This window comes from Oncorhynchus masou, unplaced genomic scaffold, assembly GCF_036934945.1.
Source record: "Oncorhynchus masou masou isolate Uvic2021 unplaced genomic scaffold, UVic_Omas_1.1 unplaced_scaffold_1621, whole genome shotgun sequence".
Classification (NCBI taxonomy): Eukaryota; Metazoa; Chordata; class Actinopteri; order Salmoniformes; family Salmonidae; genus Oncorhynchus; species Oncorhynchus masou.
In genome coordinates, this window is record NW_027006308.1 from 83,045 (window position 1) to 109,750 (window position 26,706).

Below are 26,706 nucleotides of genomic sequence, written 5' to 3' on the forward strand. Positions count from 1 at the left end.
TGTTTTCTCCATGTTTCTCCACATTATAGGAATGTTTTCTCCATGTTTTCTCCACATTATAGGAATGTTTTCTCCACATTATAGGAATGTTTTCTCCACATTATAGGAATGTTTTCTCCATGTTTTCTCCACATTATAGGAATGTTTTCTCCACATTATAGGAAAGTTTTCTCCATGTTTTTCCACATTATAGGAATGTTTTCTCCATGTTTCTCCACATTATAGGAATGTTTTCTCCATGTTTCTCCACATTATAGGAATGTTTTCTCCATGTTTTCTCCACATTATAGGAATGTTTTCTCCATGTTTTCTCCACATTATAGGAATGTTTTCTCCATGTTTCTCCACATTATAGGAATGTTTTCTCCATGTTTTCTCCACATTATAGGAATGTTTTCTCCATGTTTCTCCACATTATAGGAATGTTTTCTCCATGTTTCTCCACATTATAGGAATGTTTTCTCCATGTTTCTCCACATTATAGGAATGTTTTCTCCATGTTTTCTCCACATTATAGGAATGTTTTGTCCACATTATAGGAATGTTTTCTCCATGTTTTCTCCACATTATAGGAATGTTTTCTCCACGTTATAGGAATGTTTTCTCCATGTTTCTCCACATTATAGGAATGTTTTCTCCATGTTTCTCTACATTATAGGAATGTTTTCTCCATGTTTCTCCACATTATAGGAATGTTTTCTCCATGTTTCTCCACATTATAGGAATGTTTTCTCCATGTTTCTCCACATTATAGGAATGTTTTCTCCATGTTTTTTTCCACATTATAGGAATGTTTTCTCCACATTATAGGAATGTTTTCTCCATGTTTTCTCCACATTATAGGAATGTTTTCTCCATGTTTCTCCACATTATAGGAATGTTTTCTCCATGTTTTCTCCACATTATAGGAATGTTTTCTCCATGTTTCTCCACATTATAGGAATGTTTTCTCCATGTTTCTCCACATTATAGGAATGTTTTCTCCATGTTTCTCCACATTATAGGAATGTTTTCTCCATGTTTCTCCACATTATAGGAATGTTTTCTCTATGTCTTCTCCACATTATAGGAATGTTTTCTCCATGTTTCTCCACATTATAGGAATGTTTTCTCCATGTTTCTCCACATTATAGGAATGTTTTCTCCATGTTTTCTCCACATTATAGGAATGTTTTCTCCATGTTTCTCCACATTATAGGAATGTTTTCTCCATGTTTCTCCACATTATAGGAATGTTTTCTCCATGTTTTCTCCACATTATAGGAATGTTTTCTCCATGTTTCTCTACATTATAGGAATGTTTTCTCTATGTTTTCTCCACATTATAGGAATGATTTCTCCATGTTTCTCCACATTATAGGAATGATTTCTCCATGTTTCTCCACATTATAGGAATGTTTTCTCCATGTTTCTCCACATTATAGGAATGTTTTCTCTATGTTTCTCCACATTATAGGAATGTTTTCTCCATGTTTTCTCCACATTATAGGAATGTTTTCTCCATGTTTCTCCACATTATAGGAATGTTTTCTCCATGTTTCTCCACATTATAGGATTGTTTTCTCCATGTTTCTCCACATTATAGGAATGTTTTCTCCATGTTTCTCCACATTATAGGAGCACTTCTGGTGTTCATGTTCAGCCTTGACTATGCAATTGTCATTGGTGTTAAATGCTTTTACGGCATTCCTCTCTTTACACTCTTCTACAGGCTTCTTCAACGGCTGTTGTCGTTGCACTGGAAAACGGGCCAATAAATAACCCCAGAGCTCTGCTGAGCCCTGAAGGCTTCTATCTTCTGTTGATCTTGGAGGAGGTCAGACCTGAAGATCAGGAAAATCAGCGGGAATTCACAGTCTTCTAAGCTTGGCCTCGGCTTTTGTTTAAGTGTCAGAAAACAAAGGACCTTTACATCATGGAATGAGAGAGAGAGAGAGAGAGAGAGAGAGAGAGACACTTTGAACAGATCACTTGAGTGACTACTGACAGATATGATAAATGTGTTTAATATCTACAGTGTGCTTTGTTAGCTTTCTGCAGGATTTGTTGTTGTTAAGATATGGTTCTTATTATGGTCTCCCACACCATTCTGGAGTCTAGACCGTCACACCATGCTGGAGTCTAGACCGTCACACCATGATGGAGTCTAGAACGTCACACCATGCTGGACAGAGTCCAGACAGTAACACCATCCTGGAGTCTAGAACGTCACACCATGCTGGACAGAGTCCAGACAGTCACACAAGGCAAGCCCTTAGCTCTAATTTGGGCAAGCATTTGGGCCTGGCACAGGTTTTGTTAATTTGGCGATGAGCTCAGCTATTGATGGCGTTGGCGGCCCGTGGGTTCAATTACGGTAAAACAGGGAGATGGAGGAGATTACGAGCGACTATTTAAGTGAGGGCATATCTCTTCCTGACAGCTATGGTCCAAATGCAACAAATTGCACCTCGGTAGCAGGCACTATTGGGTCTTGTTGTGAGAGGAGCCAGGCATTATGGGGTCTTGTTGTGAGAGGAGCCAGGCACTATTGGGTCTTGTTGTGAGAGGAGCCAGGCATTACGGGGTCTTGTTGTGAGAGGAGCCAGGCATTATGGGGTCTTGTTGTGAGAGGAGCCAGGCATTATGAGGTCTTGTTGTGAGAGGAGCCAGGCATTATGAGGTCTTGTTGTGAGAGGAGCCAGGCATTACTGGGTCTTGTTGTGAGAGGAGCCAGGCATTACGGGGTCTTGTTGTGAGAGGAGCCAGGCATTATGGGGTCTTGTTGTGAGAGGAGCCAGGCATTATGAGGTCTTGTTGTGAGAGGAGCCAGGCATTAAGAGGTCTTGTTGTGAGAGGGCATTACTGGGTCTTGTTGTGAGAGGAGCAGGCATTATGGGGTCTTGTTGTGAGAGGAGCCAGGCATTACTGGGTCTTGTTGTGAGAGGAGCCAGGCATTACGGGGTCTTGTTGTGAGAGGAGCCAGGCATTACGGGGTCTTGTTGTGAGAGGAGCCAGGCATTATGGGGTCTTGTTGTGAGAGGAGCCAACCATAGGACTCCTCTCCTGATGAAACATACCAGTGTGGCAGATCATTAGTGTGGCAGATCATTAGTGTGGCAGGTCATCAGTGTGGCAGGTCATCAGTGGGGAAGGTCATCAGTGTGGCAGGTCATCAGTGTGGCAGGTCATCAGTGTGGCAGGTCATCAGTGTGGCTAGAGATACGATGGGAGGTGGTTGGAGCTGCAGTCTGTCTGCCGTCGTCGGGCGGACTGACTAATAGGCCTGAGTGCAGTCACTAAGAGCAACACTGTTCCAATTCACCTAATAGGCCTGAGTGCAGTCACTAAGAGCAACACTGTTCCAATTCACCTAATAGGCCTGAGTGCAGTCACTAAGAGCAACACTGTTCCAATTCACCTAATAGGCCTGAGTGCAGTCACTAAGAGCAACACTGTTCCAATTCACCTAATAGGCCTGAGTGCAGTCACTAAGAGCAACACTGTTCCAATTCACCTAATAGGCCTGAGTGCAGTCACTAAGAGCAACACTGTTCCAATTCACCTAATAGGCCTGAGTGCAGTCACTAAGAGCAACACTGTTCCAATTCACCTAATAGGCCTGAGTGCAGTCACTAAGAGCAACACTGTTCCAATTCACCTAATAGGCCTGAGTGCAGTCACTAAGAGCAACACTGTTCCAATTCACCTAATAGGCCTGAGTGCAGTCACTAAGAGCAACACTGTTCCAATTCACCTAATAGGCCTGAGTGCAGTCACTAAGAGCAACACTGTTCCAATTCACCTAATAGGCCTGAGTGCAGTCACTAAGAGCAACACTGTTCCAATTCAACTAATAGGCCTGAGTGCAGTCACTAAGAGCAACACTGTTCCAATTCACCTAATAGGCCTGAGTGCAGTCACTAAGAGCAACACTGTTCCAATTCACCTAATAGGCCTGAGTGCAGTCACTAAGAGCAACACTGTTCCAATTCACCTAATAGGCCTGAGTGCAGTCACTAAGAGCAACACTGTTCCAATTCACCTAATAGGCCTGAGTGCAGTCACTAAGAGCAACACTGTTCCAATTCACCTAATAGGCCTGAGTGCAGTCACTAAGAGCAACACTGTTCCAATTCACCTAATAGGCCTGAGTGCAGTCACTAAGAGCAACACTGTTCCAATTCACCTAATAGGCCTGAGTGCAGTCACTAAGAGCAACACTGTTCCAATTCACCTAATAGGCCTGAGTGCAGTCACTAAGAGCAACACTGTTCCAATTCACCTAATAGGCCTGAGTGCAGTCACTAAGAGCAACACTGTTCCAATTCACCTAATAGGCCTGAGTGCAGTCACTAAGAGCAACACTGTTCCAATTCACCTAATAGGCCCTTTGCAGTCAAAGAGCAACACTATTCCATACCTAATAGTGCTGTGAGTACATGTTCCAATTCACCTAATAGCCTGAGTGCAGTCAGCAACACTCCTAAACATCCATTATACACACATCCTGTATAAACCACTACAGTTCTCCTGTATAAACCACTACAGTTCTGCTTGCCTAGAATAAGGACCGGCTCTCTGGAGTGGGGGTCTTGGTCCTGAAAATCACAAAACATTTAACATCAAACTATATCACACCAAGAATGCCTGAACATACACAGAGGATGAGATAAGCTGTCTGGTCGACGATTCAGCCAGAGCGCTGTGAAACAAAAAGGTCCACTATGCTTTTCTTCCCCCTTCGGGGGTGAACTTTTATTGTGATTGATTAGCAGAGAGCCTGGACTGTGGGCTTTGCTCCGTGTGGAAAACAGTCTACTGTAGATTGTCTCTATTGCATTGTTGTGAAATTGATTAGGGAGAGACCATAAAGTCACAGACACTGACCCAAGCACACTGAGGCTCGGGCTGCTGGTAACTCAGCACTCAAGATTGGCTGGAGGGAGCATTACCACTGAAGACACAGACAGTACCCTATAGAACATGTGGGGGCCGTTTGCTTACTTTACTCTGCAATGATGGGGAGGGGGGGTATGGTTTAGACTGTCTTTGTGTGCCACTTAGGCAGCATGTGAAGCCCACAGTCTGTGAAATAAACCCTTGTATAAATCTAAGACCTGGCTGGTCCAGCACGTGGCCTTCCTAACTGCATCCTGAGATAGTCCCATCACTCAACATGGTGCTGGTCTTCATGTAGAGCTGTTTGTTGAGGGAGGGAGGGGTGGGGGAGGGAGGGAGGGAGACCTTAAAACCTGACTTATTCTACATCACTTTCCTCTCTTCTACCTGTCATCATATTCCTCTGCATCCACATGTTGGTTCTGTTCCAACGCCCTGCTATAAGACACTGGGTCACTGCTAACACCATATTCCTCTGCATCCACATGTTGGTTCTGTTCCAACGCCCTGCTATAAGACACTGGGTCACTGCTAACACCATATTCCTCTGCATCCACATGTTGGTTCTGTTCCAACGCCCTGCTATAAGACACTGGGTCACTGCTAACACCATATTCCTCTGCATCCACATGTTGGTTCTGTTCCAACGCCCTGCTATAAGACACTGGGTCACTGCTAACACCATATTCCTCTGCATCCACATGTTGGTTCTGTTCCAACGCCCTGCTATAAGACACTGGGTCACTGCTAACACCATATTCCTCTGCATCCACATGTTGGTTCTGTTCCAACGCCCTGCTATAAGACACTGGGTCACTGCTAACACCATATTCCTCTGCATCCACATGTTGGTTCTGTTCCAACGCCCTGCTATAAGACACTGGGTCACTGCTAACACCACTCGTCCGTCCGTCCGTCCATCTGTCTGTCTGTGTGTGTGTGTGTGTGTATTGGGAGGGTAGAGCAGATGTTTGTGTTGGCCAGTATGGTAGATGGGAGACCCAGGGCTGTATATGCCAGCCCAATGACCATCTCATGCCAGCCAACAGAAACAGCTGCCCAAACACATTTCACCCCGGTCTTGCATAGAGAGGGAGGGAGGGTGACTAGATAAACTCTCTGTCTCCCACCACCACAGTCAGTCGCAGCTCTACGTGGACAGACGATATGGGAGCCAGACCATGTCTCTCTCAACATGTCTAGAAGTCTTGCTAATGGAGGCCAAATCTTTCAGACTTCAAAGAGAAATAATGACATTTCACCAACAAAACCATGGTAAAAACATTCCAATGAACTGTTTGGAGTTCAATTACTTTGACTGATTTGGAGTTAGAGACGTTTTTGCAGAGGACAAAATGAAAACAAGGGATTGTTCCTAACCCAGATTCTGCTGGCCATAGTAAAACATGTATGAATGTGTGCATATACATCGACCCCAGAACAAGGACAGTTCATTTGAACTGCCTCTGTCCCCTCTGCATGAATAATATAGGCCACTCATCACAGACACCCACCTTTATGTGCTGTGCGTGTGTCACAGGAGGTTGGTGGCGCCTTAATTAGGGAGGACAGGCTCATAATAATGGCTGGAGAAGAGTAGCTGGAATGGTATCAAATAACTGAAACACATGGTTTCCATGGTTTCCATGTTTGATGCCATTCCATTCACTCCGTTCCAGACATTATTACGAGCCTGTCCTCCCCTCAGCCTCCTCCACTAGCGGGTGCATGTGTGTGTGTGAACAGGGATTCTAAGCAAATATATGTAGTCGATTCAGTGCATTCTTATTAAAGTGCATCACAAACCAAGAATTCTCTGACACTCACAGAGTTGAAATCATTCATACAGGAAGTCTTTCCGTTCCAAGCTACTTGATTTAATTCTCAGAGTCTGTCACCATCTAGTGGTGATGAACATTAGTGCTGTTTAATAATCAATGTGTGAACAGGGATCAAGGGTGTAAGGTTTGTCTTTGACTAGACATTCCTCAGAGACGGCCAGGAAATAAACACTGTCTGGTCTAGCCTGCCTTGCTAAAGAAAGAGTGAAGGTTAACGTGCACACGCACTCACACACTCCTTCTCTATGGCCTGTCTATTCCTTAGCTTCCTGTATCAGTTTGTCATTTACCACGCTGGCAATCAGCCAGGACACTCCTTATCGTTTTCATTGTCCAAATAAATGGCATTGCTTTCTAAATAAGGTCTTCAATTCAATTAAAGACTTACTAGATGTTTTATTCAAGATGCTTGGATGTGAGCATTTTGCCACATGACTACATTAATTAGCACCCAAATCGATAAGCCCAAGCTTAAATGGAATGTGATGCTGGTTTTAGAAATGGAACACCTGATTCAATTTCACACTATAGGGCCATACCGAGACAAACCATCCCAAGCCACGCTAATTAGTTATCCATCTACCATAGCTGTTTGAACTGTTCTGGAAAAAACAATGTAAATTAAATATTTAAATATATTGTTTCGGTTTGCCCAGGCCTATAGGATAAATTTGCTTTCCCGCCCAAGACAAAATTCTCCTCAAGGCCATCTTGTGTGTTGAAAAAGAGGGCCGATACACTTGCCTCTCTTGTTTTAAGTCCTATGTTTGTTTTCTAGCAGCATTTGCCATGATAATGAGTTAGAGGCATGGCTTAGGAGGCCTAAGCAGGGACTACCTGGACTTTTCTGTTAAGAAATTGTAATTTTCTGTTGCAAAATGATTTACGTTGCATGCCCTAATGAACACATCCTAGGGCACCAACTGTCCCCCGAACAGATAACTAATCATGGGTTATCATTGACACATCCATCATTTCCTTATGAGGACATGGGAAGCATAGGACATTTTAGGCACGCTCACTGGTACTGAGGACTTCCAGTAGGGGGTAGCCCTGGTTACGTGGGATGCATTAATGTATGTCATCTGTTTAAAACGGGTCTGGGACAAGACAATGATGGGACTAATTAAAGGGATCTTTCAGCGCTCCTCCTCCAACACAGGTCACATCTCATTAAAGGGATCTTTCACCACCATTCCTCTAACAGGTCACATCTCATTAAAGGGATCTTTCACCACCAATCCTCTAACAGGTCACATCTCATTAAAGGGATTTTTCACCACCAATCCTCTAACAGGTCACATCTCATTAAAGGGATCTTTCAGCGCTCCTCCTCCAACACAGGTCACATCTCATTAAAGGGATCTTTCACCACCATTCCTCTAACAGGTCACATCTCATTAAAGGGATCTTTCACCACCATTCCTCTAACAGGTCACATCTCATTAAAGGGATCTTTCACCACCATTCCTCTAACAGGTCACATCTCATTAAAGGGATCTTTCAGCGCTCCTCCTCCAACACAGGTCACATCTCATTAAAGGGATCTTTCACCACCATTCCTCTAACAGGTCACATCTCATTAAAGGGATCTTTCACCACCAATCCTCTAACAGGTCACATCTCATTAAAGGGATCTTTCACCACCATTCCTCTAACAGGTCACATCTCATTAAAGGGATCTTTCACCACCATTCCTCTAACAGGTCACATCTCATTAAAGGGATCTTTCACCACCATCCTCTAACAGGTCACATCTCATTAAAGGGATCTTTCACCACCATTCCTCTAACAGGTCACATCTCATTAAATGGATCTTTCACCACCATTCCTCTAACAGGTCACATCTCATTAAAGGGATCTTTCACCACCATTCCTCTAACAGGTCACATCTCATTAAAGGGATCTTTCACCACCAATCCTCTAACAGGTCACATCTCATTAAAGGGATCTTTCACCACCAATCCTCTAACACAGGTCACATCTCATTAAAGGGATCTTTCACCACCATTCCTTAACAGGTCACATCTCATTAAAGGGCTTTCAGCAGGTCACATCTCATTAAAGGGATCTTCACCACCATTCCTCTAACACAGGTCATATCTCATTAACACTGGGCTGCAGAGGGCTAACACAGGTCATATCTCATTAAAATCTTTAGACCATTAACACAGGTCATATCTCATTAACACTGGGCTGCAGAGCCTCTAACACAGGTCATATCTCATTAACAGCTGGGCTTTATAGAGCCTAAACAGGTCATATCTCATTAAAGAAACGGGCTGCATCAGTAGCCTATATTTTCTATTTTAGGTGGGCAAATTTACTTCAAAGACAATAAGGTCAATTTTCTCATTAACAACTGGGCTGCAGAGCTTAACACAGGTCATATCTCATTAACGCTGGGCTGCAGAGCCTAACACAGGTCATATCTCATTAACACTGGGCTGCAGACCCTAACACAGGTCATATCTCATTAACGCTGGGCTGCAGAGCCTAACACAGGTCATATCTCATTAACACTGGGCTGCTTATTTTCATTGGGGCTTTATAACACAGGTCATATTTTAACGCTGGGCTGCAGAGCTTAAATCAATCCAAAATGCAGTAACACAGGTCATATCTCATTAACGCTCTGCAGACCCTAACAAATCTCATTAACGCTGGGCTAAGGCCTAACAAAGGTATATCTCATTAACCTGTTTGCAAACATCATGTTTGCAAAACATCTTTATTTTCTAACACAGGTGATATCTTAAAAAACGCTGGGCTGCAGAGCCTAAAAGGTCATATCTTATTAACGCTAAACATATGTTCATTATACAATATTTTTTAACAATAAATAATGTCAAATAAAAAAATGTAAACGTCAAAGGGGACATGTCTCTATTGAAAATTCAGGCTAAGGTACAAAGATACAACACAAACCTGTTTCAAAACATCTTTATTTTCAAATGTAGGTGAATTTAAAAAACTAAATCAAATCCAAAATTTCAATGGCAGGTAAGATGTCATGTAGAAATTTTTAATACAAAAAATAATGATAAAAATAAACCATATTTTCTGATAGAACACTAAACCTAGTCTTGACTGATTAACACTGGACAGCTGCAGCTCCTCCCCCACAGGTGATATCAAACTTTGTGGGAAAGGGGCCTAACACAGGTCATATCTCATTAACGTAGGTCATTGTTTTATACAATATTTTAATAAAGGTTAAATAAAAAAATGTAAACGTCAAAGGGGACATGTCTCTATTGAAAATCATATCACAGAAACTGGATCAAAACCATCCAGCTGGATTCAGACTGGATCATACCAAAACCATCCAGCTGGATTCAGACTGGATCATACCACAACCATCCAGCTGGATTCAGACTGGATCATACAGCAACCATCCAGCTGGATTCAGACTGGATCATACCACAACCATCCAGCTGGATTCAAACTGGATCATACAGCAACCATCCAGCTGGATTCAGACTGGATCATACAGCAACCATCCAGCTGGATTCAGACTGGATCATACCACAACCATCCAGCTGGATTCAGACTGGATCATACAGCAACCATCCAGCTGGATTCAGACTGGATCATACAGTAAACATCCAGCTGGATTCAGACTGGATCACACTGTAAACATCCAGCTGGATTCAGACTGGATCATACAGCAACCGTCCAACTGGATCATACAGTAAACATCCAGCTGGATTCAGACTGAATCATACAGCAACTATCCAGCTGGATTCAAGTGGGTTTGTTTTGCAGCTAGGCCAGTTTCAGTGGCTTCAACCACTGAAACTTCCCTCAAGTCCGGGCTGAGGGAAGGTCTTCTTGATAAGAGGTGTTTGGGTAGTAAAGCGGTGTGCAAAGCTCCCCCCAAAACAGGTCACAAAACAGCGGTTACAGTGCATTTTTATACAAGCTCAGTCAGATCCAAGGTCCCTTCTTCGTTACTGGTGTAGGTGAACATTTTCCTGATTAAGTTGCACTATGACCCTTGGTCCTGTTCAGTAGGACACACTGTAGTAAAACGTTGTGAAATAAAATTTAAAACAAATGATTTTTATGGACAAGTCCAGGCATTCCCCTTTTTCAGTCCATTTGGTACCTAATAAACAAAACCGTGATTGTTAGCCCCCTGTAAAGTGTGGAAGCAAACAATTCCTCACTGTTATTGATTCACGTACAGTACACCGTAACCTTCATAGTGCAGATTTCATTCAGTATATGACTACCCAAACCCAGTAACCCCTACACAGAACCTAAACCCCAGGAACCCCTACACAGACCCTAAACCCCAGGAACCCCTACACAGACCCTAAACCCCAGCAACCCCTACACAGACCCTAAACCCCAGGAACCCCTACACAGACCCTAAACCCCAGGAACCCCTACACAGACCCTAAACCCCAGGAACCCCTACACAGACCCTAAACCCCAGGAACCCCTACACAGACCCTAAACCCCAGCAACCCCTACACAGACCACAAACCCCAGTAACCCTGTACAGACACGAAGTTCCTGCAGCCCCTCCAATTTCACTCTCAAACATGGTACAAACCCAGACTGGTACTATGCAGCATGTAACCCAGACTGGTACTATGCAGCATGTAACCCAGACTGGTACTATGCAGCATGTAACCCAGACTGGTACTATGCAGCATGTAACCCAGACTGGTACTATGTAACCCAGACTGGTACTGCAGCATGTAACCCAGACTGGTACTATGCAGCATGTAACCCAGACTGGTACTATGCAGCATGTAACCCAGACTGGTACTATGCAGCATGTAACCCAGACTGGTACTATGCAGCATGTAACCCAGACTGGTACTATGCAGCATGTAACCCAGACTGGTACTATGCAGCATGTAACCCAGACTGGTCTGGAACAACAACAAAAAGAGTCACAGGTCAGGATATTCCCAATTGGATCAAAGAGTTATTATTGCCAACAATATGAACAGGTTTCTTTTTACATTCTAAATGGATTGCCAAGTTTCAATAATACAGCAGGCCTGGACTAGCTAGTCTCCATCCAACGATATGCAGACAGCATAGAGCTGCTGTGATGTTATGGAAACAGGAGATGTAGAGGGGTAGTAGAGCTGAGTGAGTGATCCACCATGTAATGCTCCGGGCATGCTCAGGTTGTGGTCGGTCCTCTCCTGCCCCAGAGGCATGGCTGGAATGGGGGGAAATCATCATGCATCTCTGGGGTGGCCTCGGCACTGCAGACTCTCAAAGTGGGCCTCTCGTAGGATGCGGTTGATTTGATGGTACGAGACCAGGTTAGTGGGGTCGGCTAGCTCTGAGGAGAGAGCCGAGCTGAGGGGACTACATGGGCCAGGGGCGTAGGGTTGGGCCCCACTGAGGCTGTCCACAGCACACTGGCTACTGCTGCTGCTCCCCACCGCATGGTCCGGACTGCTAATCCCTCTGCTCTCACTGTTGGACAACTGGATGAGGAGATAGTGGCATTCAAGCATTAGCAAAAACACTACTGACTGACTATGGTTTCCTCATTCAGTGTCTGTCGACCTGTTGACAATAACACATACAGTATGTTAACCATTTTAACAACACGTCTCAAGTGTAACAGCGGTAGGCCCAATGGCACTGTTAGTGAAAGTACAGGAAGGGAAGGTAGGCCTAAGAGTAGGCTGACACTAGGCTGCCGTTACCCCTAGCTGAAAATGTACTGTTGGGGGGCTTCACACAATATTGACAATGTAATGTCTCTTGTCATTGGTGCTCGTACGTACCTCCGAGTCCCAGGCATCCAGGCCCAGCTCAGGAGAGAGGGGGTTAGCTCCTCTGCTCAACCTTTTGGCCTTAGGCACCAGCTGGCCATTCTCCTCTTCCCCACCACTCCGCTGGCGTTTCCTTATAAGGGATTGAAAGACAAACACATTAGAATCTAAGATACAATATACATGCCCGACGGTGCAAGTAGCATGCAGATAAATAATGCAACGAACTCACCTGTTTTCAGTTAACATGTATTGATTGTATTGTCCTAATGACAGGCCTTGCAGCTGGTTACGTGTCGTGGGCAATATAACGTTAGGCTGCAGTGACGAGTTGTTTTTCACCGTCCCTGTTTTCGGCCGAGGCTACTCACAGTTTGATTACGTTTACCGCCCAGCAAGCTAATTAATTAGCGATCTAGCGAGTGTCCCACACAGTTGTTACAAACCTGCTAAAATACATTATGTTGGTATTTTAAGTGCCATGAAACCAGCGTGTCGAATATATAGCTAACTAACAAAGGGACAGACACTTGGCGACCTCACCCAAACATGACATTTTAACTACTTGTATTACCAGCTAAGCTGTTTAGCTAGAAACGAACAAACAGTCAAAGCACCAAATCAATAATATCATAATGGTACACCTGCTGTTTTCGAAGTCAAATCATGGCTAGCAAAACGACAGTTGACAGACTATAACTAAGCTCGCAATACGGTCACGTTAGGTTGATAGCTATCTAAAGTTAGCTAAAATGTAAACAATGTAAGAGAAAGAAACCCGCCCTTACATTCGAGCTTTGAAGCTCAACGTTGCAAGGACCCAAACTATGCTGTCTAACGTTAACTTGCTAGCTACAGTAACGTTAGCCTTCTCGAATCACTGATCAAAACAACAAAAGGAGGTATCCTCGGTGTAGATAAGGGTTTCACAGGTCAGATTATCCTGCTAGACAATGCGATGTGTGGTAAAGAAAAACAAATATATTGATTGAAAGCTACAATTGAACAATATCGCCGGTATCAACGCCCTAACATCTATGTAGCTGGTTAGCTAGCTCACGAACCTCTGCTGTTTACATGACACCGCGACTGCGCAGTACAGACAGAACGTTGACAGGAGATACCACATGGTGTCGCTGTTTCCGGCACCGTCTACAACCAGTGCAGACACTCATACAATTATCGATACAATTTACAATATCTTATTGTTACATGTATGCATATTGTAACCAATTATATCAATATTATAACAGTGATTTCAATCAAAGTGATTGTATATAATAAAACCCCGATTGTATTGTAAATTGCATTCCATTAATATATTTTTAAAGATATAACCCTAAAATATTATGATATTATACCAGGTACAAGTGTTCTCTGTATAATATGTATTACATTTGACCTTATGATAGGCATAGTGATTATTGTACTCTTGAAGAACCCGGAAGTTTAGAGCCCAGTGTAAAAGGCTAGCCAACCAGTGACGTAAAAACGCCTCCGCGAATGACTCAAGCGGAGGAAAGAGGTGAACAAGATTAGTAGGGATTCACGGCATCAACAACGCTGTAGTATATAAAGGAATATCAAAATGGGTAACACCGATTCTAAACTGAACTTCAGGAAAGCAGTGATACAGCTGACAACCAAAACACAGGTTGGGTACCTTTGAAATATTTATTATAGGCCAACGCTGAGAAATAGGAAAATATTTGAGTATAAATAGCGATCACAGAAAGAGCGCAATAGCTGGTTGTATATCACTCGGAAGGATAAGAGCTCTATTGGAAAACAAAGGATAGGGTCTGCATATAATCCGTCGATGTTCAATGCATAGGTCTATACTGAGATATTTCTTTAAAAAAAATATTGTCCCGCACGTCATGAAATGCTTGGCGTATTTGAAAAAGCGTTTTGTTAGGTTATAATCAAATCCCCCGCAATGATAGCAGTGACACGCTACTGTTTTAAAACTCTCATATGATTTATCCTGTCCTATTGTTATTCTGGGGTGTTTCTATTTTGCATTAGATTTCTGTGTTATATGAAAAGTGGGCTCATAAACCTTTACCATACCCAAACACCCCCCTTTCGCTGTTTAATAGTCAATGTCTATTCACTGTCTGCATGATCATACCGCCCTTCAGCAGACCGTATCATCGGCGACATGAGAAACAGGCAGCATAGTTTTTAATCAAGTAGACTACTTGTTGTTTAAAATGTTACATGTTTTTATTTGGATTCTTATAGATCACCGATAACGCATATCTTATTCGATGGTCAAATGACGTAGGCGTCCTTTCTCCCACCGCCCACAGATGTGGCAGGTGTACTGTTATGTGCAGAGATTAGAGCAGCTCATATTTCCTGTTGCTGTATAGACTAACAGCAATTAGGAAGAGATAGGTTGTTTTGTTGCCCCATCTGCTAACTTGTGTTGACATGAAACCTAGTTATTAGAATGAGGTAACATTATTCTCATGATATGTTTATTTATATTATTCTAGCCCTCTTGCTCCAATCTGATATATTTGTTGATACTGAATGCATTTGTTGTGTGATTTGATATTCATTATATTACATTACCCTATTGCTTTCTATGACACTGTTATACATGCTGTTTTTACACCCAATGTAATAGGTTTTCATTAGTCAGATTGGAGCAAGCCTAGACGAGCCCAATGGGTGGTGGGAAATGTAGTCTAAAAGCAGATACATGCATTTTCCACAGCCAGTGGAGGCCACAGACGATGCCTTCTGGGACCAGTTCTGGGCTGACACTGCCACCACTGTGCAGGATGTTTTTGCCCTGGTGCCAGCCGCAGAGATCCGAGCTGTTCGGGAGGAGTCCCCCTCCAATCTGGCAACCCTCTGCTATAAGGTAGAAGGATGATGATGAGGAGGATGTTATGGAAGTGGAACTGCACTGGGCTGCAGCAGATGAACCAGAAAGGTTTCTCAGACACAGATTAAGCCTATACTCATGGTCTGAAAAGATCTTTCAATAGAGATTCTCCACTGAGAATGTTTTTTAGAACTGGACTAGGCTTAATCTGTCTGGGAAACCTACACAAACTGTTCAGATACACACTAAGACTAACACATTTATTTTAGGTACTGGATGCAAGCTGTACTAACATCCAGTGCATTCCACAGAGATATTGTTCTGAAACAGCTTTTATTGAGTAGCTGGCTGACTGGCAGAGGCGTCTGTCAGGGAGTCAGGGCCCGCTGCTCTTGGATGCAGGAAAGAAGCAAGGCGTCCTCCCTTCCCGTCTCCGACTCGCTGCTTCCTTTATAAACTGCCTATCAGAAACAAAACAGACCTACTGTTGGGGCTGGGGGCTCTCTAATGGAACATGACAGACTGTTGGGGACTGGGGGGCTCTCTAATGGAACATGACAGACTGTTGGGGACTGGGGGGCTCTCTAATGGAACATGACAGACTGTTGGGGACTGGGGGGCTCTCTAATGGAACATGACAGACTGTTGGGGACTGGGGGCTCTCTAATGGAACATGACAGACTGTTGGGGACTGGGGGGCTCTCTAATGGAACATGACAGACTGTTGGGGACTGGGGGCTCTCTAATGGAACATGACAGACTGTTGGGGACTGGGGGGCTCTCTAATGGAACATGACAGACTGTTGGGGACTGGGGGCTCTCTAATGGAACATGACAGACTGTTGGGGACTGGGGGGCTCTCTAATGGAACATGACAGACTGTTGGGGACTGGGGGGCTCTCTAATGGAACATGACAGACTGTTGGGGACTGGGGGCTCTCTAATGGAACATGACAGACTGTTGGTGCTGGGGGTTGGGGACTCTCTAATGGAACATGACAGACTGTTGGTGAACTCTCTAATGGAACATGACAGACTGTTGGGGACTGGGGGCTCTCTAATGGAACATGACAGACTGTTGGTGCTGGGGAGGCTCTCTAATGGAACATGACAGACTGTTGGGGACTGGGGGGCTCTCTAATGGAACATGACAGACTGTTGGGGACTGGGGGCTCTCTAATGGAACATGACAGACTGTTGGGGACTGGGGGGCTCTCTAATGGAACATGACAGACTGTTGGGGACTGGGGGCTCTCTAATGGAACATGACAGACTGTTGGGGACTGGGGGGCTCTCTAATGGAACATGACAGACTGTTGGGGACTGGGGGGCTCTCTAATGGAACATGACAGACTGTTGGTGCTGGAACATGGGTTGGTGCTGGGGGCTCTCTAATGGAACATGACAGACTGTTGGTGCTGGGGGCTCTCTAATGGAACATGACAGACTGTTGGTGCTGGGGGGCTCTCTAATGGAACATGACAGACTGTTGGTGCTGGGGGGCTCTCTAATGGAACATGACAGACTGTTGGTGCTGGGGGGCTCTCTAATGGAACAGGACAGACTGTTGGTGCTGGGGGGCTCTCTAATGGAACAGGACAGACTGTTGGTGCTGGGGGGCTCTCTAATGGAACAGGACAGACTGTTGGGGCTGGGGGCTCTCTAATGGAACATGACAGACTGTTGGTGCTGGGGGGCTCTCTAATGGAACATGACAGACTGTTGGTGCTGGGGGGCTCTCTAATGGAACATGACAGACTGTTGGTGCTGGGGGCTCTCTAATGGAACATGACAGACTGTTGGTGCTGGGGGCTCTCTAATGGAACATGACAGACTGTTGGTGCTGGGGGCTCTCTAATGGAACATGACAGACTGTTGGTGCTGGGGGCTCTCTAATGGAACATGACAGACTGTTGGTGCTGGGGGGCTCTCTAATGGAACAGGACAGACTGTTGGTGCTGGGGGGGCTCTCTAATGGAACATGACAGACTGTTGGTGCTGGGGGGCTCTCTAATGGAACAGGACAGACTGTTGGTGCTGGGAGGCTCTCTAATGGAACAGGACAGACTGTTGGTGCTGGGGGGCTCTCTAATGGAACATGACAGACTGTTGGTGCTGGGGGGCTCTCTAATGGAACATGACAGACTGTTGGTGCTGGGGGGCTCTCTAATGGAACATGACAGACTGTTGGTGCTGGGGGCTCTCTAATGGAACATGACAGACTGTTGGTGCTGGGGGCTCTCTAATGGAACATGACAGACTGTTGGTGCTGGGGGCTCTCTAATGGAACATGACAGACTGTTGGTGCTGGGGGCTCTCTAATGGAACAGGACAGACTGTTGGTGCTGGGGGCTCTCTAATGGAACAGGACAGACTGTTGGTGCTGGGGGCTCTCTAATGGAACATGACAGACTGTTGGTGCTGGGGGCTCTCTAATGGAACAGGACAGACTGTTGGTGCTGGGGGGCTCTCTAATGGAACAGGACAGACTGTTGGTGCTGGGGGCTCTCTAATGGAACAGGACAGACTGTTGGTGCTGGGGGCTCTCTAATGGAACATGACAGACTGTTGGTGCTGGGGGCTCTCTAATGGAACATGACAGACTGTTGGTGCTGGGGGCTCTCTAATGGAACATGACAGACTGTTGGTGCTGGGGGCTCTCTAATGGAACATGACAGACTGTTGGTGCTGGGGGGCTCTCTAATGGAACAGGACAGACTGTTGGTGCTGGGGGGCTCTCTAATGGAACAGGACAGACTGTTGGTGCTGGGGGGCTCTCTAATGGAACAGGACAGACTGTTGGTGCTGGGGGGCTCTCTAATGGAACAGGACAGACTGTTGGTGCTGGGGGGCTCTCTAATGGAACAGGACAGACTGTTGGTGCTGGGGGGCTCTCTAATGGAACAGGACAGACTGTTGGTGCTGGGGGGCTCTCTAATGGAACAGGACAGACTGTTGGTGCTGGGGGGCTCTCTAATGGAACAGGACAGACTGGCTGGCAACGTTCTTATCTCTTGCTCGCTAGCTAGCCAACTACGGCTAACTTATAGTCACATCAAAAAGTGCAGCCAGAATAACAGCAAAGTAGCTGCATTTGCATTTGTTTAAGCAGTTTTCTAGTGACATTTAATTGAAACATCCATAGCAATAAGCTAATGATGCGCAATTTCACCTGGCATAGAAAATGTGCTCACTCGTCAGGACACTGTTGTTAAGAGGAACTAGCCAACAACACAGCTAACACAATCACATCAAACTAAAGCTAGAAGGACTGCAAACTAGCTGCACTTCATTTTGTTTGACCTGTTTTCAATTGAGATTTCTTTCTATTAATCTATAAAAATGATGCTGATTCATGATTTTGACTGGCTGAGAAACGTCGCCTGCCTGTCTGTCTTGTCCCGACTCCCAACACGTTCATTACAGTGGGACAACTGGAGATCGAATTTGAATATAGAAACAATGTTTCAAATGTCGGCTAGACAGACAACAAGGTTTATACAAATCTCCACTGTTGAAAACTAAATGTTAGTCATAAATAAATGTGAGATAATGTCTAGATGCTTTTTATAGTAGAGTTCAAGTAGATAAATTGCTTGGCTGGGCTGATGAGACAGTGGATTGCACAGTCAGATGGAACAGAGTAAATAAGCATTTTAACGTCAGATTTAGCCGGTAGTAACTTGTGGAATAGACACCGGCTAGAATGCGGTTTTAACCAATCAGCATTCAGGATTAGACCCACCCATTGTATAATGTCTGTGTTCTGTAACATCATGGCAGTGTTCTGTAACATCATGTCAGTGTTCTGTAACATCATGTCAGTGTTCTGTAACATCATGGTTGTGTTCTGTAACATCATGGCTGTGTTCTGTAACATCATGGCTGTGTTCTGTAATTGTCAAGATTTACTAGGAGTGGTGGGTGGAATCAGGCGCAGAGAGCAGGGTTCAGTAGATTGTCAATTAATTCTCCGGCGCACAAAAAACGGTCACTCCAACACACAGGGCGCATACAATTGACCAGCGCAAAACCAGGACCAAAATAGTCCGGAGAATAAACACACGAAAACCACCATACAACAGAGTAACACAAAACAAGGGCGGGACAACCTATTATATATAAGGACGCTAATTAAACTAAAATACACACAGGTGAAACTAATAAGACAAAACCAACAGACAAACGAAAAAGGGATCGGTAGCGGCTAGTAGGACGGTGACGACGACCGCCGAGCACCGCCTGAACAGGCAGGGGAGCCAACCTCGGCGGAAGTCGTGACAGTAACATCATGGCTGTGTTCTGTAACATCATGGCTGTGTTCTGTAACATCATGGCTGTGTTCTGTAACATCATGTCAGTGTTCTGTAACATCATGTCAGTGTTCTGAAACATCATGGCTGTGTTCTGTAACATCATGGCTGTGTTCTGTAACATCATGTCAGTGTTCTGTAACATCATGGCTGTGTTCTGTATCATCATGGCTGTGTTCTGTATCATCATGGCTGTGTTCTGTAACATCATGGCTGTGTTCTGTAACATCATGTCAGTGTTCTGTAACATCATGGCAGTGTTCTGTAACATCATGGCTGTGTTCTGTAACATCATGACAGTGTTCTGTAACATCATGGCTGTATTCTGTAACATCATGGCTGTATTCTGTAACATCATGGCTGTGTTCTGTAACATCATGGCTGTGTTCTGTAACATCATGGCTGTGTTCTGTAACATCATGGCTGTGTTCTGTAACATCATGGCTGTGTTCTGTAACATCATGGCTGTATTCTGTAACATCATGGCTGTGTTCTGTAACATCATGGCTGTGTTCTGTAGGCACAGCATGAAAGAAAACAGAGTGGAACAGAGAGGTACTACCAGAAAATGACCAGGCCATATCTCTCCCCCAGGCCATCTCTCCACCAGGCCATCTCTCCCCCAGGCCATCTCTCCACCAGGCCATCTCTCTACCAGGCCATCTCTCCCCCAGGCCATCTCTCCACCAGGCCATCTCTCCCCCAGGCCATCTCTCCACCAGGCCATATCTCTCCCCCAGGCCATCTCTCCACCAGGCCATCTCTCCCCCAGGCCATATCTCTCCACCAGGCCATATCTCTCCACCAGGCCATATCTCTCCCCCAGGCCATCTCTCCACCAGGCCATATCTCTCCCCCAGGCCATCTCTCCACCAGGCCATCTCTCCCCCCGGCCATCTCTCCCCCAGGCCGTATTTATAACACCAAGGCCATCTCTCCCCCAGGCCGTATTTATAACACCAAGGCCATATCTCTCCCCCAGGCCGTATTTATAACACCAAGGCCATCTCTCCCCCAGGCCATATCTCTCCCCCAGGCCATATCTCTCCACCAGGCCTTCTCTCCCCCAGGCCGTATTTATAACACCAAGGCCATCTCTCCCCCAGTCCATATCTCTCCCCAGTCCATATCTCTCCCCCAGGCCATATCTCTCCACCAGGCCATATCTCTCCCCCAGGCCATCTCTCCACCAGGCCATATCTCTCCCCCCAGGCCATCTCTCCACCAGGCCATCTCTCCCCCAAGGCCATCTCTCCCCAGGCCGTATTTATAACACCAAGGCCATCTCTCCCCCCCCAGGCCGTATTTATAACACCAAGGCCATATCTCTCCCCCAGGCCGTATTTATAACACCAAGGCCATCTCTCCCCCAGGCCATATCTCTCCCCCAGGCCATATCTCTCCACCAGGCCTTCTCTCCCCCAGGCCGTATTTATAACACCAAGGCCATCTCTCCCCCAGTCCATATCTCTCCACCAGGCCATCTCTCTTCCAGTCCATATCTCCCCACCAGGCCATATCTCTCCCCCAGGCCATCACTCCCCCAGGCCGTATTTATAACACCAAGGCCATCTCTCCCCCAGGCCATATCTCTCCCCCAGGCCATATCTCTCCCCCAGGCCATCACTCCCCCAGGCCGTATTTATAACACCAAGGCCATCTCTCCCCCAGGCCATATCTCTCCCCCAGGCCATCACTCCCCCAGGCCGTATTTATAACACCAAGGCCATCTCTCCCCCAGGCCATATCTCTCCACCAGGCCATCTCTCCTCCAGTCCATATCTCCCCACCAGGCCATCACTGCCCCAGGCCGTATTTATAACACCAAGGCCATCTCTCCCCCAGGCCATATCTCTCCACCAGGCCATCTCTCCTCCAGTCCATATCTCTCCACCAGGCCATATCTCTCCCCCAGGCCATCACTGCTCCAGGCCGTATTTATAACACCAAGGCCATCTCTCCCCCAGGCCATATCTCTCCACCAGGCCATCTCTCCTCCAGACCATATCTCTCCACCAGGCCATCTCTCCCCCAGGCCATATCTCTCCACCAGGCCATCTCTCCCCCAGGCTGTATTTATAACACCAAGGCCATCTCTCCCCCAGGCCGTAGAGAAGCTGGTGCAGGCAGCAGAGTCAGGATGCCCCTCGGAGAAGGAGAAACAGATCGTTCTGAACTGTAGTCGTATGCTGACCCGCATCCTCCCCTACATCTTTGAGGACCAAGACTGGAGAGGCTTCTTCTGGTCCACGGTGCCTGGTGCTGGAAGAGCTGTGGTGAGTGTAGGGACCTCTTCTGGTCCACTGTGCCTGGTGCTGGAAGAGCTGTGGGGAGTGGGCGGTGGGTGTGTGGGAGTAAAAAATAGGAGTATACTGTATGAAGAGTTGGCTACGGTTTGAGATACACTTACAGCACAGATGTAAGATCTTAATTTGATCACCCTGTTGCAGAATAACTTTTTTGCAATGCAGTAAATGTTTTATTTGTAGTGTATTTGTGGTTTAAAAAGGCTTCTGAAATGTGTAATTTCCACTTTGCAAATTTCTGACTTGATTTTCCCTTGTGAAAAATATATCAAACCTTACAAACATGTCCATTAATTATAATCCACATAATAATTCACATTTCCTGTTGCTGCAGAATTATGTTCCTGCTGTAGTAAACTGGCTCAAATGACCGTAAACCCTCATTATAATGGGGCGGCGTGATTTCATTTGCGCAGTGCTTTTGCACTATGAAAATGTTGCCTGCAGTGAGATTTGAAATGATAATCTCTATGGCTGCAGATCAGTGTAGGCTAACCTCTTATTGCAGCTAACACCCACATACTGTAGCCGCTGCAAGCACCAGTGTTTTGTCCCATATTCCACAGATACTATCCTGGTCTCAGATCTGGGACCAGGCTAGACAGACTCTACCCACTGTTCCATTTTACAAACGCTTCATGGAAGATGTTAGTAAAAATACCAGTCCTGTTCATTTGTCATCTCAACATGAATGAGTCTTAGATGTCTGTAGTCCCTGCACTGCAGCCAAGTGAGACTGCTGGATATGTGGGAGGAAATTGGCTTCTGTTGATAACAACAAAAAATTAAATACTTCATTCATCTGACTAATTAGTTTCCTCATTCCAGTAGATGGTATGTTTCACCCATAGTACACCATGGTTGTGTTCATTTAAGCACACAATGTCTTCTTATTGGACAAGTGTAGGTAGTCCCTGGCAGTTCTTCCATCAGCTGCCGAATGAACACAACACAGAAATGCATCATGATGATGAGAGAAAAACACATCTCCCAGGTGCATATTCTACCTCTCCTGATTACATTTGTTTCTTCCTACATGGGAAGATAAGAGGAACTAGACTCCTAAAAGTTCAGTAGAACTCTAGTTCCTCATTAGACATTCAGACATGTCAGGATGCTTTGGCAAACAATTCATTCCGAAGTTTCTGGGTTTACTTTTCATCAGAATGAAAATAACATGAAAATGAAAGTCATTGTCAGTGCTGTTACCGAAGATGTTTCTGTTCGCTATAGAGGGTAACAAAGTGTAGAGGGGTTTAATGTTGTCCCCTCATCCTCATCCTCATCCTCCTGCCCCCCACCCTCTCGTCCTCCTGTCCCCTCATCCTCCTGCCTCCCACCCTCCCATCCTCCTGTCTCCCCATCCTCCTGCCCCCCACCCTCTCATCCTCCTGTCCCTCCCATCCTCCCGTCCCCAACGCTCCCATCCTCCTGCCCCCTATCCTCCTGTCCCCTCCATCCTCCTGTCCCCTCCATCCTCCTGTCCCCTCCATCCTCCTGTCCCCCACGCTCCCATCCTCCTGTCTCCCCATCCTCCTGCCCCCCACCCTCTCATCCTCCTGTCCCTCCATCCTCCTGTCCCCTCCATCCTCCTGTCTCCCCATCCTCCTGCCCCCCACCCTCTCATCCTCCTGTCCCTCCATCCTCCTGTCCCCTCCATCCTCCTGTCCCCTCCATCCTCCTGTCCACTCCATCCTCCTGTCCCCTCCATCCTCCTGTCCCCTCCATCCTTCTGTCCACTCCATCCCCCTGTCCACTCCATCCTCCTGTCCACCCCATCCTCCTGTCTCCCCATCCTCCTGCCCCCCACCCTCTCATCCTCCTGTCCCTCCATCCTCCTGTCCCCTCCATCCTCCTGTCCCCTCCATCCTCCTGTCCCCTCCATCCTCCTGTCCCCTCCATCCTCCTGTCCACCCCATCCTCCTGTCTCCCCACCCCATCCTCCTCCTGTCCCTCCCCTCCTGTCCCCTCCATCCTCCTGTCCCCCACCCTCTCATCCTCCTGTCCCTCCATCCTCCTGTCCCCTCCATCCTCCTGTCCCCTCTCATCCTCCTGTCTCCCCATCCTCCTGCCCCCCACCCTCTCATCCTCCTGTCCCTCCATCCTCCTGTCCCCTCCATCCCCCTGTCCACTCCATCCTCCTGTCCACCCCATCCTCCTGTCCACTCCATCCTCCTGTCCCCCACGCTCCCATCCTCCTGTCTCCCCATCCTCCTGCCCCCCACCCTCTCATCCTCCTGTCCCTCCATCCTCCTGTCCACTCCATCCTCCTGTCCACTCCATCCTCCTGTCCACCCCATCCTCCTGTCCACTCCATCCTCCTGTCCACCCCATCCTCCTGTCCACTCCATCCTCCTGTCCACTCCATCCTCCTGTCCACTCCATCCTCCTGTCCCCTCCATCCTCCTGTCCACTCCATCCTCCTGTCCACTCCATCCTCCTGTCCACTCCATCCTCCTGTCCACTCCATCCTCCTGTCCACTCCATCCTCCTGTCCCCTCCCATCCCCCTGTCCCCTCCATCCTCCTGTCCCCTCCATCCTCCTGTCCCCTCCATCCTCCTGTCCCCCATCCTCCTGTCCCTCCATCCTCCTGTCCCCTCCATCCTCCTGTCCCCTCCATCCTCCTGTCCACCCCATCCTCCTGTCCCCTCCATCCTCCTGTCCCCATCCTCCTGTCCCCTCCATCCTCCTCCCCTCCATCCTCCTGTCCCTCATCCTCCTGTCCCCTCCATCCTCCTGTCCCCTCCATCCTCCTGTCCACTCATCCTCCTGTCCCCTCCATCCTCCTGTCCACTCCATCCTCCTGTCCCCTCCATCCTCCTGTCCATCCTCCATCCATCCTCCTGTCCCCTCCATCCTCCTGTCCCCTCCATTCTCCTGTCCCTCCATCCTCCTGTCCCCTCCATCCTCCTGTCCCCTCCATCCTCCTCCATCCTCCTCCTGTCCCCTCCATCCTCCTGTCCACTCCATCCTCCTGTCCCTCCATCCTCCTGTCCCCTCCATCCTCCTGTCCCCTCCATCCTCCTGTCCCCTCCATCCTCCTGTCCCTCCATCCTCCTGTCCCCATCCTCCTGTCCACTCCATCCTCCTGTCCCCTCCATCCTCCTGTCCCCTCCATCCTCCTGTCCCCTCCATCCTCCTGTCCCCTCCATCCTCCTGTCCCTCCATCCTCCATCCTCCTGTCCCCCCTCCATCCTCCTGTCCCCTCCATCCTCCTGTCCACTCCATCCTCCTGTCCACTCCATCCTCCTGTCCCTCCATCCTCCTGTCCCCTCCATCCTCCTGTCCACCTCCATCCTCCTGTCCACTCATCCTCCTGTCCCTCCATCCTCCTGTCCACTCCATCCTCCTGTCCCCTCCATCCTCCTGTCCCCTCCATCCTCCCCTCCATCCTCCTGTCCATCCTCCTGTCCCCTCCATCCTCCTGTCCCCCATCCATTCCATCCTGTCCCCTCCATCCTCCTGTCCACCCTCATCCTCCTGTCCCCTCCATCCTCCTGTCCCTCCATTCTCCTGTCCCCTCCATTCTCCTGTCCCCTCCATCCTCCTGTCCACCCCTCCCTGTCCCTCCATCCTCCTGTCCCTCCATCCTCCTGTCCCCATCCTCCATCCTCCCTGTCCCATCCTCCTGTCCACCTCCATCCTCCTGTCCCCTCCATCCTCCCCTCCATCCTCCTGTCCACTCCATCCTCCTGTCCCCTCCATCCTCCTGTCCCCTCCATCCTCCTGTCCATCTCCTGTCCCTCCATCCTCCTGTCCCCTCCATCCTCCTGTCCCTCCATCCTCCTGTCCCCTCCATTCTCCTGTCCCCTCCATCCTCCTGTCCACTCCATCCTCCTGTCCCCTCCATCCTCCTGTCCCCATCCTCCTGTCCCCTCCATCCTCCTGTCCCCTCCATCCTCCTGTCCACTCCATCCTCCTGTCCACTCATCCTCCTGTCCACTCCATCCTCCTGTCCCCTCCATCCTCCTGTCCCTCCATCCTCCTGTCCACTCCATCCTCCTGTCCACTCCATCCTCCTGTCCATCCTCCATCCTCCTGTCCCCTCCATCCTCCTGTCCCCTCCATCCTCCTGTCCCCTCCATCCTCCTGTCCCCTCCATCCTCCTGTCCCCTCCATCCTCCTGTCCCCTCCATCCTCCTGTCCACTCCATCCTCCTGTCCCCTCCATCCTCCTGTCCCCTCCATTCTCCTGTCCACTCCATCCTCCTGTCCCCTCCATTCTCCTGTCCCCTCCATCCTCCTGTCCACCCCATCCTCCTGTCCCCTCCAACCTCCTGTCCACTCCATCCTCCTGTCCCCTCCATTCTCCTGTCCCCTCCATCCTCCTGTCCACTCCATCCTCCTCCTCCTGTCCACTCCATCCTCCTGTCCCCTCCATTCTCCTGTCCCCTCCATTCTCCTGTCCCCTCCATCCTCCTTTCCCCTCCATTCTCCTGTCCACTCCATCCTCCTGTCCACTCCATCCTCCTGTCCCCTCCATTCTCCTGTCCCCTCCATTCTCCTGTCCCCTCCATCCTCCTTTCCCCTCCATTCTCCTGTCCCCTCCATCCTCCTGTCCCCTGTCCTCCTTCACAGACAGATGAGATGGATGATGATGGAGCTCGTCCACTGGCTGAGTCTCTGCTCCTGGCCATGGCCGACCTGCTCTTCTGTCCTGACTTCACTGTGAACAGCCACCGGAGAGGACCTGTGAGTACTCTCATCGGATCCAGTGCTTATTCATTTTGATTGAACCTTTATTTTAGCAGGGAGTCCCATTGAGAC

The 26,706-nt window shown here is 47.5% G+C and overlaps 1 protein-coding gene across 1 annotated transcript in view; it reads left to right on the forward strand.

Moving 5' to 3' along the window:
* Window positions 1-13,989: 13,989 nt before the first annotated feature.
* The window catches only part of LOC135531519 (protein HID1-like), a 28,726-nt gene continuing 16,009 nt past the window's right edge, over window positions 13,990-26,706 (forward strand). Inside the window, exons 1-4 of the mRNA XM_064959539.1 lie at window positions 13,990-14,132; window positions 15,207-15,356; window positions 21,739-21,909; window positions 26,518-26,631. Coding sequence (XP_064815611.1) covers window positions 14,067-14,132; window positions 15,207-15,356; window positions 21,739-21,909; window positions 26,518-26,631 — 501 coding nt within the window. The 5' untranslated portion in view covers window positions 13,990-14,066. The remainder of the gene's footprint in view (window positions 14,133-15,206; window positions 15,357-21,738; window positions 21,910-26,517; window positions 26,632-26,706) is intronic.